Source organism: Salmo salar, chromosome 20, assembly GCF_965601325.2.
Source record: "Salmo salar chromosome 20, fSalSal1, whole genome shotgun sequence".
NCBI lineage: Eukaryota > Metazoa > Chordata > Actinopteri > Salmoniformes > Salmonidae > Salmo > Salmo salar.
In genome coordinates, this window is record NC_138310.1 from 33,928,844 (window position 1) to 33,945,943 (window position 17,100).

The following is a 17,100-nucleotide window of genomic DNA, read 5'->3' on the forward strand; positions in this document are numbered from 1 at the left end:
TAGTTTTGATGTCTTCACTATTATTTTACAATGTAGGAAATAGTCAAAAATAAAGAAACACTTGAATGAATAGGTTTTCTAAAACTTGACTGGTATTGTATATTTTTTAAATTCTAGTGGAAAAACAATTGAAGTTACTGCTATAGTTATTTCCTACAATAGATTAGACTGCAGTGATCTGTAGCTGGTTTCCCGAACCAAGCTAGTCAATATACACACAGTTATCTACTGACCTACCAATCAATACTAACTCAACTGGTAATCACAGTGAATATTAAATGTCAGCATTAAATACCATTGTATTTAGTCTTACTGGTATTCATTTCCTCTTTGGACTGGATGTATTTTTCCTTGTCTCTAATTTGGCTATTACAGAGAGCCTAAACTGAATCATACTTTTTCACCCTATGTATAGTTATGAAATTGATGTTTTAGCTAATGGAAAGGAAAACATTCGGCTCTACATATTGATATGATAAATACAGAAATAAATAAAATAGCAGGTGACTGGTGTATGCGATTAAAAAAATGGTCTTTGCAGGGGTCATATACACTATATACAAAAGTATGTAGACAAAAGTAGTGGATTCAGTTTCAGCCACCCGTTGCTGACAGGTGTATACATTTGAGCACACAGCCATGCAATCTCCATAAACAAACATTGCCAGTAGGATAGCCTAAAGAGCTCCGTGACTTTCAACATGCCACTGTCATAGAATCAATCAAATGTATTTATAAAGCTCTTTTTACATCAGCCGATGTCACAAAGTGCTATACAGAAACCCAGCCTAACAGCCCAATCAGCAAGCAATGCAGATGTAGAAGCACAGTGGCTAGGAAAAACTCCTTAGAAAGGCAGCGTCCTAGGAAGAAAGGTAGAGAGGAACCAGGGTCTGAGGGGTGGCCAGTCTTCTGGCTGTGCCGGGTGGAGATTGTAACGGTACATGGCCAAGATGTTCAAACATTCATAGATGACCAGCCGGGTCAAATAATAATAATAATCACAGTGGTTGTAGAGGGTGCAACAGGTCAGCACCTCAGGAGTAAATGTCAGTTGGCTTTTCATAGCCGATCATTCAGAGTCAGAGACAGCAGGTGCGGTAGAGAGAGAGAGAGTCGAAAACAGCAGGTCCGGGACAAGGTAGCACGTCCGGTGAACAGGTGGACTGGGGACAGCAAGGAGTCACAGGCCAGGTAGTCCTGAGGCATGGTCCTAGGGCTCAGGTCCTCTGAGAGAAGAGAGAGAGTTAGAGGGAGCATACTTAAAATCACACAGGACACTGGATAATACTCCAGATAAAACAGACTGATCCTAGCCCCCCGACACAAACTATTGCAACATAAATACTGGAGGCTGAGACAGGAGGGGTCTCCTATGTGCCATATTTCCAACAAGTCAGTTTGCCAAATGTCTGCCCTGCTAGAGCTGCCCCAGTCAACTGTAAGTGCTGTTATTGTGATGTGGAAATGTCTAGGAGCAACAACGGCTCAGCCGCGAAGTGGTAAGTCACACAAGCTCACAGAAAGGGACAGCCGAGTGCTAAAGCGCGTAGCACGTAAAAATTGTCTGTTCTCAGTTGCAACACTCACTACCTAGTTCCAAACTTCCTCTGGAAGCAACATCAGCTAAATAAATGTTTGTTGGAAGCTTCATGAAATGGGTTTACATGGCAGAGCAGCCGCACACAAGCCTAAGATTACCATGCGCAATGCCAAGCATCGGCTGGAGTGGTGTAAAGCTCGCTGCCATTGGACTCTGGAGCAGTGGAAACACGTTCTCTGGAGTGATGAATCACGCGTCACCATCTGGCAGTCCGACGGACGAATCAGAGTTTGACGGATGCCAGGAGAACACTACCTGCCCCAATGCATTGTGCCAACTAAAGTTTGGCGGAGGAGGAATAATGGCCTGGGCTAGGCTCCTTAGTTCCAGTGAAGGGAAATCTTAACTCTACAGCATACAATGACATTCTAGATGATTCTGTGCTTCCAACTTTGTGGCAACAGTTTGGGGAAGGCCCTTTCCGGTTTCAGCATGACAACGCTCCCGTGAACAAAGCGAGGTCCATACAGAAATGGTTTGTCAAGATCGGTGTGGAAGAACTTGACTGGCCTGCACAGAGCCATGACCTCCTCAACCCCATCGAACGAGCCATGCCTCAGTGCCCAACCTCACTAATGCTCTTGTGGCTGAATGGAAGCAAGTCCCCGCAGCAATGCTCCATATTGATTTTGGAATGAGATGTTCGACAAGCAGGTGTTCACATACATTTGGTCGTGTATTGTATTTTAATAGGACAGTTAATTCTGTATGTTGAAAGTTGGCCAGTAGAGGTCACTGTCCCCTCATCTAAATCCCAAAGACAAGTGCAGTGACAAGAATATACATAACCACAGAAATGTAGATTGAATATTGGTCTCCTATGTTCATGATAAAACTTTTGGAGAAATCCATATTTTCATAGGTAGGTGTGGTGACCATATAATTATGTAGATGGTTGTAACTGGCTACATCCAGAGCCATATACAGTCATGTGAAAAAGTACGTACACCCTTTCGAAAGTGGTCTTTTTTGGGGGGTTTACATATTTGGACACATGGATATTTCAGCTAAATTCCAACCACACACAAAAACAATTGCTTTGAAAATGTTATACAATTAAAATAAACACAAATGCAATCAAATGCACAAAAATGTGTACACCCCTACCTTTACCATCACCTAAAATGGCCCAAAACAGGTGCAAATGATTAGGAAATCATTAGAGAGTACATTGGGAGGATCCAACCTTCCATAAAGATTAGAAAATTGGTCTGGTTTTGTCTTAACCATATAGTAGTAACACATCATGCCAAGATCAGAAGACCTCAGAGGCCCTCAGAAGAAACATTATTGATGCCATGAGTCTGGGAGGGGTTACAAATCCATTTCCAAGCAATTTGAAGTACATTGTTCCACTGTCCGATGGATCATCTACAAATGGAGAAAATTCCAGACCACTGGCAATCTACTTAAGACAGGTCGTCCCACCAAATTCAGCCCAAGAGCTGACCGAAAGATGCGCATAGAAGTCTCTAAAGAACCCCAGGGTAACATTTAAGTCATTTAGCAGACGCTCTTATCCAGAGCGACTTACAAATTGGTGCATCACGGGATCTACAGGCCTCTCTTGCCACAATCAATATCGAAGTGCATGAGTCAACTGTCAGAAAGAGACTTCACAAACTTGGCCTACATGGGAGGTCAGGAAGGAAGAAGCCTCTGCTCTCAAAAAAAGAATATCAAGACTGACGTTTGCCAGACAACACCTGGGTAAAGACCAAAACTACTGGAACGATGACCTCTGGACAGATGAGTCAAAGGTGGAGTTGTTTGGCCGCATCTTTGGCGAAAACGAAACACGGCCTTTGAACAGAAGAACCTCATATCAACCGTAAAGCATGGAGGCGGTGGCATTATGGTTTGGGGCTACATGAAGTTATTTCAGCAAAATGGGGCAACACCAGCTATTGAAGCTAGGAGTGTACTTCTTTTTTTCGCACTATGGTATTGCATTTCTGTAGATTCTTTTTTTTTTATGAATAAATTATTGCAAAGTATAATCTGTTTCATTTGTTAAATTAGGTTACCTTTATATGTCAAGTGTTGAAGTAAAGACTTCATATACATCTGTCCAAATATTTACAAAAAATTACTACTTTTCAGGGGGTGTACTTACTTTTTCACATGACTGTATGTATTTCTAATAATAGATGTAGCCAGAGCCATATCCAACCCATCCAATAATAATAACATCTAATATTTGTCATATGTAAACAACAGGTGTAGACTAACATTGAAATGCTTACTTACGTGTCCTTTTCCAACAATGCAGAGTTAAAGTGGAATATAAAAATTATAGAAATAGTGACACAGGAAATAAATACAGTGAATAACAATGAGTAAAAAGAACATGGTTATATACAGGGAGTACCAGTACCGAGTTGATTTACAGGAGTACGAGGTAATTGATGTAGCTATGTACATATAGGTTGGGGTGACGAGGCAACATGATAGATAATAGACAGTGGCATCAGCATATGTTGCAAGTGTGTGGCGTTTGTATGCATGTGTGTTCTTGTTGTGTGGGCATATGTAGTATGTGTGTTGGGTAGTCAGTGTAAATATGTTTGAGTGTGTGGCGTCTGTATGCATGTGTGTTCTTGTTGTGTGGGCGTATGTAGTATGTGTGTTGGGTAGTCAGTGTAAATATGTTTGAGTGTGTGGGTAGAGCCAATGCAGGAGAGTTAAAAAAGAAAGGTCAATGCAGCTAGTCTGGGTAGCCATTTGATTTAGCTATTTAACGGTTTAGCAGCCATGGCTCGGGGGTAGAAGCTCTTCAGGGTAGTGTTGGTTCCAGACTTGGTGCTCTGGTACCGCTTGACGTGCAGTAGTAGAGAGAACAATCTATGGTCTGGGGGGCTGGAATCTTTGAAAATGTTTTGGGCCTTCCTCTGACACCATCTGGTATAGAGGTCCTGGATGGCAGGGAGCTCGGCCCTAATGATGCACCGGGCCGTACTCACCACCGTCTATAGCGTTTTGAGGTCAAGTTCCTTGCAGCTGCCGTACCAAGCGGTGATACTGCCAGTCAAGATGCTCTCAATGGTACAGCTGTAGAACTTTCTGAGGGTCCGTGCCAAATCTTTTCAGCCTTCTGAGGGGGAAGAGGCGCTGTCGTGCACTCATCACAACTATGTGGGTGTGTCTGGACAATGATAATTCCTTAGTGACGTGGACACAGAGGAACTTAAAGCTCTCGACCCACTCCACTACAGCCCCATCGATGTGAATGGGGGCGTGCTCGCTCCTCTGTTTCCTGTATTACAAGACAAATATAGTTTGTCTATGTCAAGTGTGTAAACTAAGGGTAAAGCAGTGATTTATTACCTATTTTTTCATTTCAAGATCCCTCGTTTTTTTGACCAGGTGGGTACATGTCACCATCTGGTGGAGCCAGTAGGACAATACACACATTGAACAATTCATCAGGCCTACTCAACTACTTGACATTCAACCATCGTTGGATATTTTGCCCTTGTACTACTATGGAATAATCTGCCATTTTAAAAACACGCTAAGAAATACTACAACACACATTCTTATTTGTTAGAAGTTTGTATTTTTTACATAAGATCATTATTAGAATCTGAGTCATTGATCAATTTGTCTTTGTTCTATCCTTGTAGTTGGACTCATATAAATAGCTTTGTTCCTTAATTTCTGTCTATAAAAGTGATATGTGCTGTAATTGCAGTGTAGGGCTGAATGTGTCGTCTCCTACTACATAATGGGTTCAGTGGGGCTGTGTGTGTGGTGTGAGTGTCGGGGTGTGAAGCCCCTGTCCCTGGGCCTGGCAGACGGGCATAGAGAATACGGCTTAACACAAGAACAATGGAGTCCTTTGACCAAAAAGACGCCCCCAAGACATGTGGCCTCCTGTCACCGTGGCAACCCCCCATGGGATAGCGAGCGGGCTGACAGCTGGAGAGGGAGAGTTACAAAAATGGAGTCCATTCTTTCCACTGAACCTCTCCTCGTCTACTCTATCATTCCCTCTCTCAATCATCAACGTGTGTGTATGTAGTAGGCCTATATGTTACACTGCACTTTCCAGCTGTTGCTGGATAGGTCCACTTTATGATCTCAGGTTTTAATATACTATATACGCCTGGCAGGCCGACCTATTCTTTTAAATAAAAAGTGAGTGTGACACCAGGTGATAAATAACACAATTGTTATTTCCTGCTCATGGAACAATGACATTTACCAATGGGGTCATTGATACTTATGAGTGATTTACAAGATCTTGCAGTACATCTGTTTTTACACATTGTGCAAAAGCTATTCCAACAAAAGAAAACTTTCCTTAATAACAAGATAACACTTGATTTATATAATGTTACATACATTCTACAACACACATCCCTTCTCTGCTAAGGAGGTGAATGGTGTTAACAGTTTTGTTCATATCTGCTCCTCGGGATCTTAGTGTTATAGTAGGATGAGGATCTGTGCTCTCAACTCTCTATTATTCATGCTGCGTGGTGTCGCTCTCCCTCAGCTCTGCATGGGTTTCCTGTAAAGCTAAGGACAGCAGAAGGATGAGGGAAACAAAGAGTGGAGGAGACTACTGCAACACCAAGGGCTCCTAGGGCCCCTCCCACTGGGAACACACTGGTTGAATCAACGTTGTTTCCACGGCATTTCAATAAAATGACGTTGAACCAACGTGGAATAGACGTTGAATTGACGTCTGTGCTCAGTGGGCTTCCTCCAATCTATTTGTGTTTTTCTCTTGATCTGTCCAGCTGCTATGGTTGTAGTGGTGTTAGTTGGCAGGTGACTCGCCCCAGGGCTCTTATATGAGTAAATAACACAAAAGTCTAATTTGAATAGAAGATTAAGTAGAATATAATTGTGGTGGTCACTTGATTCACAAGTGACTTGCGGTATGTTAACAAGCCAAACCAACATACAAGATGTTCTGCGTGAGGGACAGCCATTAAACGTAAGAGCTGTGCTGCTGCCCAGTTGAAGAATATAGAACACCTCTAAGAGAACAGTTCTGGGCATGTCTGGACTAGATGAGACACAATCTGACAAGGTGTGTCTTTGGGATGAGGTGAAGAACATACCCTGGTTGAATCAAAGTTCTTTCCGCATCCTTTCAACCCCCAAAAATATATGTGATGACATTGAATCAATGTGGGGAAATGATTGGATTTGCAAAAAGTAATCGACGTAAGGCCATTTCCTATCACCTAACTTTTAACGTCAATCCAATGAGATGGTGACATTTTATTTGTATTTTACGTAGAATTTACGTTAGTTGACAACTCAACCAGATAAATCAAAACTAGACGTTGAACTGATGAAGTCTGTGCTCAGTGGGTAGTTCGCCTGTGTGTATCTCTGTGTGTTTCTGAGGGAAGCTCATTCCCCAGTGGACCTATTATAGCATGAGGTTTTCGATGTGGAGAACCTAGACGAGAACGTAATCATGGTTCAAAACACAGGTGGCTGGTGGCACCTTAATTGGGGAGGACAGGCTCATAGTAATGGCTGGAACAGAATTTTAGGAATGGTTTCAAACACATCACACACATGGTTTCCATGTGTTCGATACCATTCCGTTCACTCCATTACAGCCATTATTTGGAGCTGTCCTCCCCTCACCAGCCTCGTGTGGTTCAGAACCTGATGAATGCACTAATGAAGATGAATGCACTAATTGTAAGTCGCTCTGGATAAGAGCATCTGCTAAATGGCTAAAATGTCAATATAAACATGACACTGGACAAGGCTCCATATCAGAGATGACTAGCCCACCACAGGGATGATACTAACTAGACGCTGTGTGACCTTGAAGGGATAATAGAAGTAGACTACCCAAGAAGGCTTGCAGAAAATATATACTGGGGTCGTATTCATTAGACACCAAACAGAAGAAAACAGTCGGAAACAGAGATGGATGGACTACATGCATTGGTTCAATAACAAACGCTCATTTTGGTTGTTGCATTAGGTTTTGCTACGGTGTGCCATAATGAATATGCCCCTGATCTGAATCTGTAGAAATGAACTTTGGGGTTGTGACTGTGAGAAATGATCTGTCTCCGTTCATGACAGATGTCAACCATGATAAATTAGCAGATGTTTGGGTCGGTGTTAAGTAAATGGAGTCATTATTGACAACCTTAAAGCGCTCTCTGTTTGTGGTGGTATCAGTGAAGAGGTCCAGGCCCTGGCTGGCTGCCCGCAGTAAAAGGGGTTGTTGTGATTCCAAGTGGGTTGGGAGGGAGTGGGACTTAGCCTGGAGGTAAATTGTGTCTGTGATGTAGATGGAGAAAGGTTACGTTGTGGCGGGCTGATGACCTTATAGAGGAAGTACAGGCAATGGTCTTCTATGGGCATGTGGCAGCGGACAGAGGGCCTGTAGATTAGCTGTGACATGCCCATTTCCTGTTTATTTGAACAATTCTACTATCTCTGACATCATGGCTATAGTACATTATGGGAGACGTTACTGCATCTTATGAGAAAAATATGCTCTAAACGTATTTTCCCCGATCTTTCTAGTTTCCCCTGGTCGACACAGGGGGGAGACAAACATACAGATCTGTACACAAACCTGAGCCTAATTATGTGCTATCTTGAATGGCTAAATGAATAATGAGGATCATAGAATACTTAGCAAGGACTTACTCCATGTGTTTTATTTGATCTATGACATAAGGGCTCAACTTCAAAGTAACCCATGTTGAAATTTCATATGGGTCATAATCTTGAATACGTATCAATGATGTTAACAGGGAGTATTCAAGGAGAGAGGCACATCCACAGAACATCAAAGAACTCTCCATTACCTATAGGTTAATTCATTGACAAACCCACAAGCCCCCAGTAGTCATTCATCCCAACTCATAATGAAGCTAATAAAGCAGAAGCAGTGGTGATACTAGTTATTGAGAAGGCCTATGAGGAGATTATTGAGAAAGTAAGTGTTGCGGGAGAAAATGGGGATATACTATGGGAGTCTGCAAAGACAGAGTGGAAGAGAAGCAGTGCAGACAATGAGCTCCAGAGGTTAAGTCCCCAGCCCGCCAATAGGGCCCACAGGAATGCGAAAGGGTCTTGGAGGGGGCATTGTTGTCTGAGGTGCATCCTGCTCAGTTTCTGAGACTACACATTACAACTCAAGGTCTATAGACTGACTGGTCCATGGGAATACTCAAGCTTATTTTTGTAGGAAGAAGACATACTGTAGAAGACATAAATCACGTGGGGTACACCAATCTCGCAACTTTTTCTGTGTGTCATGTTTGTTTTTTCTTTTGAAATAATCTAAATAAATATGTAAATAGTAAACAGAAACACTGATCATCCAGGATATTGCAGCATTCTTCTCTGTTTGAAGAACCTTCCGGATAAATACAACTTGGGGCCTCGATATCCCTTGGCTGACTCCTCTCAGGCAGAGCGGCATGTGGTACCACTGTGTATCAGGGACTATAGCCCCAGGGGAGAGTCCTAGCCTTAACCCAGTTTGTGTCTGGGAAAGACAAAGGGGGTCCAACAACACACTGAATGGACTGGGGGCTGTTTATCCCCCTAGGAACATGCCCATGGCAGAAATGGAGCTAAGCCAGAGTTAAACCACCAAATGTGTTTTACCACCTTCAATAATGTTCCTCTCTTAACACATGAAAAGGGAGGCGTTAAATTATGACATGCATCCCGCTGTAAGGTCTAGACTTGTCTGAGAATTCTGTGATTTTGGGGTATGGCAAACTGGCAGTGTTTTGGAATGATGCCTTGGCAAATGGATTCTCTCCAACAGGGTTTGGCTATGGTAGCAGTACCAAAGGGACCCAAATTGCCTGTACAACAATGAGTATGTCACAGTAATGCCTTGCATTATGACAGAGTATTATTCCTGTTTTCAACCAACAGGTTCCCTCATGGACATGCAGATTTGTTACAGTTGACAAAGCTCTTTGTCATAGATATGTCAGTACTGTAGCGCTATTGTCTGTCATTGTTTCTGAATACAGAACTCCACCATTTAGGATGAATTATATTAGAGTCAGAATTAGTTGTTCATGTAAATTACCTTGTCAGTGGCACATCTATAAATGTACTCACACTGAAAGGATTGCAAGGCACATTCAGCGAGACAATTGATTTGTCAAACCTCAGAGTTTTCCAAACAACCTCTTCCTTTATCTTTCAATTGGGCAATGTCTATGACAGAGAAGTGTTCTTCAAGGCACTTTAAAAGTACTTTAAGTTACTAGCCGAGGAGTTTGTGTTTTCAGCTGAATTTCTGAAAAAGGAAAGACTGCAAAGAGTTCTCCACCACTTTGTGAGTGTGAGAGGTGTCTGGCTTGACTTTAAATTCAAACCTCAATCCCTGGAGTGTGTCCAGTCAGGCGGGGCCCTGGCTCTGGGTTTCCAACAAGCTGCACTTTACCTTCCAGCTGCTCTCTGTCCCCTTTGGATTGAGGGAGGGGAGGGAATAGGGGCCATGGGGGTGGAGATGGGTGGGGGCATGCTCTTGCCGGACAGGCCTGGAAATGTCCTTTTTATGTTTCAGCAGCCCATTCCAGGATGGGAGGGGTGTGAGCTGTGGGGCTTTGGGACTTGGCTAGGAGCCAGCCACAGCAGGAAGCTTGCTAGTTCACATGGACAAAAGCAGTCCTGGCCACTGCCTAGCTATCTGTTCAGGACTCAACAGCCCTCACTCACCCAACCCCCAAAACAGGAACTTTGCACAGTTATATGGGTCCGGCGGCACCACTGCACAGATTGACTGCAGTCAGTTACTCACAGCTGCACTGACTATTCAACCCTCTTTACACATGAATGCATGTATGTAATGTCAGCAGTGTTTGTCTTCATTGTGTTTACAAAATAAAGTATTCTCTTTGACTAAATGCAACAGGCATAGAAGGATTTTCTTTTCATGTTCCCTTATGTTTTCATTCGTTATTTGATACTCTGTGATATTGTCTTTCTCTATTGCTCAAAATCCAGTTGTTTGACCGTCTTTATAGCTGCCAAGGCTATTGGTAGTTATTGGTTAGTGCCTATCCTCCTGTCTGTGCACCCTGCCTGTCTGTAAAAATCGAATCAAATCAAATCCCATTGGTCACGTACACAGATTTGCAGGTGCAGCGAAAAAGTTGTGTTTCTAGCTCCAACAGTGCAGTAATAATACCTAGCAATTTTTTTTTAAAGGAAAGAAAAAAAGAAATATCAGAATGAGCAATGTCAGTCTGGATATATATAATGCCCTCTCTGAACCCCTCATAGGCCAGTGTGTAAACAGTAGCATGGACCAAAACAAAAGTCCCACTGTTGATCTGTCTGGCAGAAAACCATGCATCCTTTTACTCGCATCCGGGGGTGTTTCCACTGTTTTTGTTAAACCAGACTTCTGCATCAATTGATATGATCTCTGTCATAGATCTCTGTCATAGTGCATGACATTATTCATTGATGTTGATTGCTATATGTTTATGTTCATGTTGTGCACTTGGGGGGTTATGGTCTCAATACATATCACAACAAACTTATGTTCAGTTTCATTTAATGATCACTATAGTACTGAAATATTTGAAAGATACCATTTTGTAATATTTTAAGATGTATGCCATTTACAAGCATTTCGCTACACCCGCAATAACATCTGCTAAATATGTGTATGTGACCAATAAAATGTGATTTGATGTGATGGTAGTTTCATGCTGGTTTAGAATGTTTATTGCACTCATATATTTATCTTCTGTCAAAAGCTACTACAATAGCCTGCCTCCTACATTCCTACCTACTTACTGTGTCATACGAGTAGCTACTTTAATGTGCATATGTTTTGTCTCATATGGTTTTTCTAACCAGTGAAAACCTCCTATGATCTAATTGCTCCCTTTATGACTTGATAATCCCTCTCTGAGGACTGCAGGGTGCTAATCATTTTAAACAAAGCTTCACATAATTTAATTGAGCGTCCAGGGAGATCATAAGATCATCATGAATAGGGAGTTTTAATAGGGAGGGCTGGTCTTTGCCTGGTTGATATACAGGCAGGCGTTGATGTTTTCTATTCAACAAAGAGCAAACTAAAGAATGTAATTCATTTCTTCAGTTCCAACCCACTGGGCACACACTGGTTGAATCAACGTTGTTTCAACGTCATTTCAATTCAATTACGTTGAACCAATGTGAAAAATACGTTGAATTGACCTCTGTGACCAGTATGATGTGACAATTTTAATGTATTATACATTGTTGATATGATCATATAAAATCGTATAAATAAGATCACTCACTGATAGCATTAAACTGATCCATGCATGATGTAGCCCTAGAAGACATAATGCACTTAGCACATAATGTGGCACTTGTAGATTCAGAGATCGTGTAGTGAGATATCAATACATTTTCCCTAAATGTCCAAATGATATGCAAATGAAAATATGCTATTATTTCAAACAATACCATATTGTTTGAAAACAGCTCCCCTTCTGAAATGCAGAACATTCATGAGCGGGAAAAGGTGTTACAAGATTCACCTGTCAATTCCAATTTATGGTCGTTTCTTCCGGTGTAGGTTGGTGTGGTTCTCTGTCGCTCGGCATTGCGCTCATTTAACATAATCGTTTTTTTGTGGGAGGATAATATTAGCCATAATAATCTGACTGGCGAGGAACCAGCGATCAACCTAAACAGATATGCTTTGTCGAATGATACTAGTGTAGTCGGATACTAGTAACAAGCCTCCGATATTTATTTGGGGCACTGTATCTTTGCTGGTTCATTCTCCTGCTCTAATAGATAACAGAGCCTCTACAATAGATTGCAGAACCTACCGGGCTGTGTAGAGAGGGCTCTCGCTTTGATCTTTAAATACCCTCTCATTTAAAACCACACTCAGTTGCTTTGATTTTTCTCTCACGAGCCAGCTGTAAAATGTATAAATTCAGACGTTCCCTAAATGACACTCTCCGTGCGCGCGCGCCCAGTGGAGACAGCAAGAACACCTTTCTATCCTTTTTTTCTGCTCCACCATCTGTCCCTCCCTTTCTTCCATTTCATGTGTTCAACCGATATCCACCCCTCACAGCTACAACTCCGTTGTTCCCCCCTCTCCCCTTGCATTGAGTTTCCCTGTCCACTCGGCTTTGCAGTTTGAACGACGCAGACGGTCCCTGGCCCCGACTGTTCCCCCCTCCCCCACTAACTGAGCTGCTGTTTCACTCAAAGATGGCGTCAGCTTTGGAGCCTCTGGTCTCTGGCTGCATTTTTGGGCTTGTTGTTGTCTCGGATTCGAAGGATTTTTGGCACATTCTCTTCGGCAACTCGACACGAAATTCCGGTGAGTAGCGGCTACTGGGGAGAGGATATTACAAGGTCTCCGAGCTTCCTTTTGAAACCCGAACTGGACCAGTCCTAGCTTTCTGGGAACCGCGAGAGGTAGAGGGAACGGGGTACGGGGAGATGAAGATCGCGAGGGGGGGAGGGAGGGGGCGAGCCGAGGCCTACTTCGCTCCAACGGCCTTGTCTTCACCGCAACGCAGTCCGCAGGCACTATGTGGGTGGGTGATGCAGGAAGGAAGTAAGGAAAGGTGAGGGAATTGGTAGCCGTGTGTAGAGACGCGTCTTGCCGGGAAATATTTTCACCCAGAGCCGAGGCGAAGGAGGCCGAACGGCCATAGAACATATATTGTAACGTTGAAAAATTATCCACTATGAAGTCGTCATTTTGGCACTTTCCCGATAGCGGTTATGGACGTTTACAACTTACATTGTGCATTTGCAGTCAGCGATCTCATCATGAATATCATCCATTCTATTCTAAATTAGATTGATCCTTGTGATTGTTGCCTGTGTTATTGTTTGAAACCTCGGGCGTTGTAGGAATCTGTCATTGTTGATTGTGTCAAAGCACTGGTTTCCTTAAGACAGCTAGCTAGCTACACGTTGTTACTGTTTTGAGCTATTTCGTTACTGCTAGCAAGCAAATTAGCAATATCAGTTCGCGGGAAGGTTTGTAGCAACACAGCTAATTGCCTATCATATCAGTGAGAGTAAACAGGAGTAGGTTGAGAAAGTGAGACACTTGCCTATTGCTTGGCTAGCTAGCTAACGTTAACTACAGTTAGTTAACTGTGCTATAGTAACGGTAACACCAATCAGTTTAGAAATAAATGGCTAACGTTAACATGGTTACTATAGCTAGCTACCAGTAATGAGACAGATGTTTAGCCAGATAACGAACACATCTAACGTTAGCTACCCTGGGTCACGATGTATCTTAATCAGCTACTGCACAAATGTAATCCAAGATCATGTTTGTTGTGCATGGAATACAAATATATCTAACGTTAGCATGCTTGCTGATATCAAGCCAAGGCACTGAAAACATGTGGATAGCTAGTAGTGTGCTGTTTATTTAGTTATTTCAGTTGATTTGTTTTGCTGTTGTGAGAACCATGTGTCTTGGCAAAATCATAATGTCAAGGATTCAACAACAATGTTTCCCGTTCTCCATAATCTGGCCTGTTGTTGTTATGACCTTTTATCAATGTCTGTTTCTAACCCAATTCATGAGCCCATGTTGTGAAATTCTTAGGTATATAAAGATAATATACTATAACATGTAAATAAAGTAGGTAGGGCTTTCTTCCGTATTGTTTACTATGACACTTATGGGAGTTGCTCTGGTTTTGTGGTTTAAAGAATCTGCATTTACACAAAACTGGAGAACAGAATGTAAAGTTAGCTCCATATCTACATTAGAGATCATCACAGTGGCTGATGTTTACCTACTCAGAAGCTAGTCTGGCACCGTCCTTCTGAGCTAACTATGCCCTCTGCTCAGGGTTTTCTCTTCCCGTCCTAAATGTTTTTGTTATGTTGAGTGTTATAAACGTTGCAGTTGTCAGGTAATGTTGATCTAGACTTCAGGCAGCATGTATCCATCTCATACAAGATGTGTGCTCCCTAACTGTGTGTCTGTGTTTAGTTGCCAAGCATGACTTTGTTTACATGCTGCTGTTGTTTTAGGAGTGTCTTAGTACATGTCTTTTGAGGGTTACATTCAGTAGGCACTAAAGGAAGCAAATGTTTTGAAACGGCAGAATTACCTGAACTCTAATACAAAACTTAAAGATGTTTTTTCTTTCAGTTTTTGCCTGCAGAATGTGTCCGTCTTGCTGCTTTCTCTCTTGCACACAGTTTCTGACCCTTCCGTGTGTGTCCTTTGTTTCTGCAGGGTGCGTTTCCTGCTGAAGTTGACTGTGCATGAAGGTGATCAGCCCTCGCTGCTCCCTGGGGTGATATCTGTCCCCTTCCAGGCCGGAGAACAAGTGGATACCGCTGGAGAGCGAGGGAGAGAGAAAGAGGGTGAAGGACTGGAGCCGCACGGATGAAATACATTTACATCCTTCTGCAAAAGAGTTTATTCCAATAATCTACAGAAAACATTTTTTTCCCCCACTGTCCTGACTCTACCCTTACAGTACAACTGATCTTCAACTCAGATGACAGTCAAGGTTTCCACATCACACTGAGAGCCTCTTATTTACATTGAGGGGAGACTGAATCGTCAGGTTGTTGCCGTTTGTCCCTCGGCCCTTTGCAACAGGCAGTAGTGGGAGAAACCTAAGTGTTATTGTTGTAGTGTGTGTGGGTCCACCACAGCTCCAGAGTTAGTCTAGTACCTGCTGCTCCACGACACTGCTCTCCCCCAGGCTAACTGACCCTGCCGGGAGAGGGTAGTGGGTGGACCAAGCTTTATTGGGGGGGTTGGCGGGGGAGCCTATGCTATGGTGAGCTGTTCCCTGCCGTGCTGCTCAGGACCAGGCTCTGAGGGACTCTCTGTGCGGCCCCGGGACAAAGGATAGTCTTCGGACAGAGGGGCTAGGAGGAGGCGGCCTGGGCCGCGGGATTCTTACCCTTTGCCCGCTACGGGCGTGTGTTTGTGTGTGTGTCGTCATTGCGACCTCCAGCCGCAGTCATGGTGAAGCTGGCCAACCCAATGTACACCACCTGGATCCTGGAGGCCATCAAGAAGGTGAAGAAGCAGAAGCAGCGGCCGTCGGAGGAAAGGATATGCAACGCTGTGTCCATGTCCCACGGGCTGGACCGCAAGACTATACTGGAGCAGCTGGAGCTCAGCGTCAAAGATGGAACCATCCTCAAAGTCTCTAACAAGGGGCTCAACTCTTACAAGGATCCGGAGAACCCCGGCCGCCTGGCCTACCCCAAGCCCCGCCTGGGCAGCGGTGGAGGAGGGGGTGGTCATCATGGGCATGTGGGCCACGGCGGGAGCCACCATCGCTCTGGGAAGAAACCAGGGCTGGACTGGAACAAGCTGATCAAGCGTTCCCTGGAGGGGCTCCATGAGCCAGGGGGCTCCACCCTAAAAAGTGTTGAGCGCTTCCTCAAGTGCCAGGGGGACGTGGCGGCCTACCTGTCTGGCAGTGGCTCCATGGGGCCCGGGCTGTTCCACCAGCAGCTGAGAGTGGCACTGAAGCGGGCGTGTGCCCACGGCAGGGTGGCCAAGAATGGGCCGCTGTTCCACCTCATCAGCCGTAGCTCCCAGTTGGACGGGACAGGCACCGTGGCGCTGGACTCCCTCCCACCTGTCCGCCTGCTGCCACACGAAAAGGACAAGGTAAGCCATGCACCTACATTCACTTTCTCAAATATAAACACAATGTGATGTCTTTGTAAACCTACAGTGTAAGTGAAAACGGTTAACTGTAAAAAGAGCAATCTGTCATTTTGTCCCCTGTGGCAGTGGAAAGAATAAGTAATAATGAATTACATTTCTATATCACTTTTTATAAAATCTCAAAGCGCTTCAAAAGCAAAAAACAAACAAGCGATACATTATGAGTAGCCTAGCCTTAGTTAGGTCACGCAATAGAGGCCAAGTCTGAGAGCATGCATCCTCCAGAGATGGAGGGACAGTCCATGGCTTGATCAGAGGAAGGTGGTCAGGGAGCTGGTTGAAGTCTAGTGACGATCATGTAGAAGTAAACAAACAATGAAGGCTGAAGGCAGCACACCACACGATCAATCTTAGCAGAGCTAGAATGATCTTTTATAAAGTGCTTTCCCATGTGGTTGTAGAGCTGCCAGGCAAGAAGTAATGCCAAAAATGTAACTTTATCTCATGCAACTAGTAGCCAGGTCGGGCAGCCACAATGTCAAAAGTTGAACTGGTTTTCATTTTTAACCAGTCTGTGCACAGTACACAAACAAAATCCCTCGAGCTGCTTCCAGGGCATTAACTTCCATATTGCGTGATCACACTGTTTGCTCAGCGTGGTTTGATTGATAATGTCTTTGTTGGAGTGAGTGGTGTCAAATGCAGGGCTTTACAGTGGAACCATTTTACTCACATATGCACCTAAATATTTTCCTGTGTGACTTGACATTTGTGGGCAGTGCGCCTAGAAATATTTAAGGATTCTAGCTCTAATATCTCCAATTATTTATGTTCTTAAATGTTTGTGTCCGCCTACATTTTTTAACTTAGGTGTACA

The 17,100-nt window shown here is 43.6% G+C and overlaps 1 protein-coding gene across 4 annotated transcripts in view; it reads left to right on the forward strand.

Moving 5' to 3' along the window:
- The first annotated feature begins 12,562 nt into the window (after window positions 1–12,562).
- Window positions 12,563–17,100, forward strand: part of kat6a (K(lysine) acetyltransferase 6A) — a 40,639-nt gene continuing 36,101 nt past the window's right edge. For 2 of the 4 annotated variants that reach the window (XM_014161617.3, XM_014161621.3), the window contains exons 1-2: window positions 12,563–12,920; window positions 14,820–16,223. In XM_014161617.3, coding sequence (XP_014017092.3) covers window positions 15,564–16,223 — 660 coding nt within the window. In that variant the 5' untranslated portion in view covers window positions 12,563–12,920; window positions 14,820–15,563. Of the gene's footprint in view, window positions 12,921–13,034; window positions 13,171–13,499; window positions 13,592–14,819; window positions 16,224–17,100 lie in introns of those variants that run through there. The other 2 variants (XM_014161619.3, XM_014161618.3) reach the window with 2 other exon arrangements.